Source organism: Branchiostoma lanceolatum, chromosome 1, assembly GCF_035083965.1.
Source record: "Branchiostoma lanceolatum isolate klBraLanc5 chromosome 1, klBraLanc5.hap2, whole genome shotgun sequence".
In the NCBI taxonomy this organism is placed as follows: Eukaryota; Metazoa; Chordata; class Leptocardii; order Amphioxiformes; family Branchiostomatidae; genus Branchiostoma; species Branchiostoma lanceolatum.
In genome coordinates, this window is record NC_089722.1 from 12,902,960 (window position 1) to 12,909,032 (window position 6,073).

The 6,073-nt window shown below is 46.9% G+C and overlaps 1 protein-coding gene across 9 annotated transcripts in view; it reads right to left on the reverse strand.

Annotated features, from left to right (window-relative positions):
- The window catches only part of LOC136435436 (androglobin-like), a 59,288-nt gene extending 53,215 nt beyond the window's left edge, over window positions 1-6,073 (reverse strand). For 8 of the 9 annotated variants that reach the window (XM_066428982.1, XM_066428948.1, XM_066429017.1 and 5 more), the window contains exon 1: window positions 5,715-6,073. In XM_066428982.1, the coding sequence (XP_066285079.1) occupies window positions 5,715-6,061 (347 nt within the window). In that variant the 5' untranslated portion in view covers window positions 6,062-6,073. Of the gene's footprint in view, window positions 1-4,430; window positions 4,760-5,714 lie in introns of those variants that run through there. The other variant, XM_066429011.1, reaches the window with a different exon arrangement.

Genomic DNA, 6,073 nt, shown 5'->3' on the forward strand with positions numbered 1-6,073 from the left:
GACTGCTGAATGGCAACGTACGTCCCAGAGATTAAAAATCCATACCAGTTTTCTGACAGTCTGAGGGAAAATATAGCAACACTTAGCTAAACACCGACCGGAGTTTGCAATAGATACCACCTAAGAGATGGAAAGACCAGATTGTGAAGGACAGTACATTCGGGAAGTAGAGGCTAGGGCAAGGGACATGACTTATTGGAGGATCCACCTGGAAAGCAAGGGGCCAGTTTCTGGCCTGTGCACGTAGGCAGGTAGGCAGGTAGGCTATCTTGTGCCCTATCTCTTCAAACAATGTTATCGCCCTGTATTGTTCTCCTTATCATAAGGCTTATGATATTTAGAACGTGCTTACTTAGTTATTCAGTAGGGCGGAATAACACAGGACCACGGTTCACTGGAACCCAAGATCGCTATCATGGTGGGGCATCACGGGAAAAATAACGTACAAACGTACAGTTAAAAGGTAACGTGTAAGAAAACGCGATTCTTTTTAAAGTCTTTTTACAGAGTCGGATAAAGGTGAGGTGAGGTGATAAAAACATGAGACAATGGTTTGCACCGAGCGCCACAGTTAAGAGCCTTTAAGTTAAAGAGTGAGACTAAATCCGTTTAAAAAGAGCACATTTTGAATAGACGTGATGAGAGAATTCATGTTGATATAATCATTAATTGTCCATACCTATCATGATGCTTAGAAGTATGATTGGAATTATGAACAGTATTATAAATTTTTGTCAGGCAAGCTGAAACTATAAACTTACTCTAGGTCTACAATGATAGTGGAAAGCAACCATGTTAATATGGAATTCGGCTTTTTGATCCACAGCAATCTGATTCAAGTATACTTTCATCAGGATTACTCAAGCAAACGTAAGGTTTTATATCTTGCCAGTCTACATTTATATCAAAGAAACAAACAAAGAAACAAAAAGAAACATCGTATTCAGGACGCCTTTTTATGCAATCTCTTTCCACCAGGGGAGAAACTAATTTTACGAAGACTCTTCTCCGACTGTTACACGGTTGATATCAGTCAAATGGCGCGGAAAATCTGTCAGAAGAGTCAGCCACAGGTGCCATTTTGGATCTTCACTAGTCGACTATCTTCTCAGTTTGAGCTATTCATATTCTACCCTTTGGCAGTGCCAGATAGAGTTTGTTGGATATCAAGAACTATTAAGTTTGACTGTATTTCCTACTCACAAATCCAGCGCTGGGTAGTAGACCGTGTGCCGTCTGTTCCGTAGTTGTTCAGCGGTGGGAGTCACGAACCCAGTCGGGCCACTGTACCGCCTCATGCCGCCGAAATCCCGCTACTGGATCACGAGGTTAAGGGTTCCAATCCCGGCCTGACTGTCGGAGTTCTAAACCACGATGTACATATACACGCTGCAGGTAGTGGTTGTAGTTCTTCGAATGCACGTTGTAAACCGTCACTGTCTCCTCACAGTTTCAAGAGCTCCGGAGAAGCACAAGAGACAAGAAGAACCCACCACTCTTCTCGAAGAAGAGTATCAGGGTGTACGATGGCTGGAGCCTGTTAGTTTCGTACTGACTCGTGCTTTACTGATTCCAAGCCATACAGACCTACACTGTTATGCCATGGGGTTTACTGGTTATGTGGTATGGATACAACAGGTCAGATACAGTCACTAAAAGGCAGAGATGAACGCTGATATCGGTAAGCCTACCCTAAGGGGAGGGGCGGAAGCTACTAACAGCCATTAGTGTGGGATTAACAAAAGAAAGGGAAAAATAATAATGATGATTAAATACAAAAACTCTTAACTCTCACCAACAGGGGTCCACTTTCTTAAGACACTCCAAATTCTTTGCTTTTCTACAACTACTATTCTTTCCTTGTCTTGGTTTGTAATGGTTTCGAGCTCATGACACTGCCCGTTGTCGAAATCACATGGCTTTAGATGGAGAAGAGATAAGTTAATACTAAAATCATACTGTCCACATTGTTGGTCACTTGAGGAGTTTACGTTGTCAAGACACATAATCATCTCCTAGAGATGCCAAGGGGCACGTACAAACTAAATATGAAATAGTGACAATCACCCTAATGTTGGAATGTGGCGGCTTGTCTTTTATCAATAATGATCAGAACTTTGCTTTGGTATTCAAAGTCTCTTCACCCAACAACAGTGAAGCACGCTATGTACAAGTTAGATATAGCGGGAAAATTCCATGGCTCTAGCAACCTTTTGGAGGCTTGGCATCTCCGATCACTTGTATTAATCTGACTCTATCGTTAGGACACCGTTGCTGTGATTTTCTCTATAGATCTACAAGTACTACACTGTACCTTATCTTCAACCAGGTGTTGGTCGAAGTTGGGATGAAAGATCGTAACTTTCATGGCCCCCTTTTCTGACAAGTCCCCACCCCACACACAAATCACACAAATGGGACACTGGAAGTGTGTTACGATCACCACTCCCAGTGTCTACTTTTTTTTTTTTTTGTTGTTGTTGTATTGCTCGCCCGGTAAAACTGCCTTATGGTGTAACACACCAGGTTTGTACTGAAGAGTACAAGGTACATATCCGGATAGATTTATTTGATCCACTCACAACGGGAAGGACCCCAGGCCCACCAGCTATTTTCGATAAGTGTGATGGCTTGTTCAACGTGCTCGAGTTGTGGCTCTCCTCAAACACGGGGTCGCTATCTAACGTCCTATCCGAGGGACGTCCCTAACCGAAGCTAGGTACTCATTTACACCTTGCCTTTCCCAAGGGCACATCGTCGGGACCTGCCAGGGATTCGTACTCAGTACCTCCACGTTCTGAGTCAACAACCCTAACCACAAGACCTAAACAGTTGTGATATCGTTGTTATATATTTCTCTCGTGCGTTGCCCTCCAAACATCTGCTTGGAGATTAAACCAACCCAAACTGTACCCGGGATACCGTTGCCATGTTGTTCTCATGTGAACTGGACTAGAACTGTTCCCGATTGAACGCTCTGTCTGGAATCTCTGCTTGGTGTGTAAACAATATATAGGGAGCGAGGTTCTCAGTCACGGAACACCTGAGGCGGACAAGGCGGGAGATGTCCCGTGTCTTGTCAGCTGAAGCGGTGGGAAACAACGCCGAACTGCCAGGCACGCAGCGGCGGTAGCCTACATGGCAGGCTCCGGTGCAGGAACTTTTGCTAATGACATTAGCCTCCATTAGGCCTTGATAGGGGTTATGGATAGTAGAATTCAGCAAAGATTGGCTAGGGGAGTCAGTCTGTAAGGGCATCCTTTCTCTTTTGTGGCCAAACTGGGAAATACTTATCCCTATAGCTAGCCAGCGTAGTAAGTACGGTGGAGACTACTACATGTATGTGGCATATTATCCTATATGATTGGTACCGTGTTTTGACGAGTCACGTTTTCCACAATAGTCACTTTTTCTTCGACCCGCCGAATTTTGTTATAGATGGAAGCCATCGGAACATGGGAGCAACCACAAGACAGCACGTTCAGATCCTTGTAGTGCCTAGTGGTATCTAAGCTAGCAACTTTCCTTGCTGTTTGAGTAGCAGGGTATATTTTTACCGGGAGGGATTACTACCGCTTCTATCTAACCTGCTCGAGGGACCTCAATTTTACGTCCCTTCCGGAAGACGGTGCAGCCCGAGATGTCCTGACCCGGAACTTGAACCGGGATCTCCGAGTTACAAACTAATCGGAAACTGAGGAGCTCAACTGCGAGGCTGCTACCAGTTGAGTCACAGGGGCAGCCCTGAGAAGCCTGCCAGGGAGGCTACTGTGGAGGGAAATAGTGCTGAACCGCCATGCCTGACCACACAGTACACAGGAGTGGTGTGTACAGTATACAGACCAACAAGGAAAATTCTTCCACTGTACAAATCACCAGGGAAGACCTTAAGCCTTTTTACAACAAGGGAAAGGGCAACCAAAGAGTGCAAACATTCGCTGACGTTAAGTAGTTTTTTCGGCAGGATCTACATACCCAAAGCCTGCAGTTTGAAGGGAAGCTGCTAGGAGGATCATCACAAATTGATAATCCTCTGTTAGGTCCAGGCCGTCATATAGATAAAAATCAACATAACACACTGGTCACGAAGAAAGATAGGAAACACATGAGGTCTACTTGCCAACAGAAAATTGCGATCCAACCATCCAAGGAAGGTAAAAGCATGAGTAAAAACATTACCTCTTTCGCAATCCGCGTAATTTAGGCCCGTCGACACCCTTAAACATGATGTTAACACGTACACTAAAGAGAGCTCGAGGCAAAAGTCTCTGTTATCATGAAAACCTGAAGACTTCCCTTCCTGGGCCTCCAGAGAGTATAAATATATTGTTGTTTCACCTGAGTTTGTTGTGGTACCGCAAATCATTTGTGTTGCGTGAGCAGCGTAGCAATTTCCTATGAAGAACTCTTTGTTGTTATTTCCGACTCACCGTTTGGGTGTACGTCTCCCTTCCTTACGTCCTCCCCCTGACGACCGTCTGGAACGGGTGGAGTCTACGGAGCCCCTGCGGCTGGAGGACCGAGGCTGGGACGGTCCAGCACCGGTCCCGAGGCTACGGGCTATGTTTGTCATAGTGTGGACCTGCATCACCCCGCGAGCTACTGCCGCAAGCCGGCCTTTCATTAGACCGACAGAGGACAGCCTTCTCCTCGGGCTGGGTGGATCTGGGCTGGGGGAAGGCATGGCTGGGCCTCGGTAAAATAACTGTATCACTCAAGCCTCTCACGGTGATGCACGGCAGAGGAGCATTACGACTAGAACAGGCCTAAAGTACCACCGTTCCCATATCACCTCCCATGTGAACCCCACCACAGAACTCTCACATGTAACTACCTCCCTCAATCTCTCCACAGCTAGTCCTGTCGCAGCCCTGTTATAAATAGCTTTCTGTGAGAAGTACTTAACCAACAGTCGAACGGTCTCCCTTGGTTCCCATCGCGCGAGCTCGCTTGGTAACGAAGCAGAAATGTCGGCATATCTCTTTCACCTGCCCCTTTCAACACGGGTATGACACAGGTATGACACAGGACGGCGATATTTGGTGTAACGGACCCGGGGTGGCACAGCACCGCCCATCGGCATGTTGCATGACCGTCACAACACGGTAAAGGTATAGACAGGATGTATGTGAACTGTTACGTTAGGAACGTACGGAGAAAGGAGCCAGTGTGTAGTCAATGCGATCATGTGCGTGTCTACATCAGATCACCACACAGATGGCTGAGTCGGAAGAACACAGCATTTGAGGTCAGGAGCCTCAGTCCATCCCCTTTTTCGGTATTCCCTAAAAACCGCAAAAGCGGACCAAAGACATAAGTGTGTATAATGCGGTTTGGGTTGAATGTACGGACACTGTTAAGTAAGGGGAGGAAGAGGGACACATTTGCGAATAGAATTGTGAGTATGACTAGCCATGGCGACTATGGCGTTTTTGCTTGTTAGTTATATACTAACAAGCAAAAACGCCCTTTCTGTAGTCGCCATGGCTTTGAATATGAAGTGCTCTAGAGACTGAGCCAAGATTTAAGAACTTTTCATGCATATTTTTCTAAATATTGCATAAACCGATATCTGATTGTCAAATATGTACATGTAGCAGGAAATGCGGCATAATGAATTTAAAGAAGCACCCACCACTCTCCCTCCTCCCCCTCTCTCTCTGTTTTCTCTCTCTCCCTGTAATGATGAAGGTTAGAAGCAGACTAAGGCTTACTCAGCTGTCGCATGATGCCGCTTGCCTCTCCTGTGCCCATGGTGCCGATGTGTCGAGTGATGCGGAGTTTTAGAACTCGTTGACTTCAGGGAGTCCGCGGAATCCTTCCTGGCCAGTCGGCGCGCCGCCGCGCCGGAGGCGAGGGACTGCATATTCATGATCCCCCTCGCCAGGGCGCGGAACCCCCCTCCGGACCGGAGTCTGCTGGCAGGGGGGGTCGAGTTGCTCCTGTCGGGGGTCTGCTCCCGGGGGGTGGCGGTGGCGGTGGTGGTAGCTGATGAGTGGGACCTGGGAGATGTGAAGATGTTCCTCTTGAGACCTGACGTGGACTCTGGTGAAGTCGCCATCTCCCACAGTTG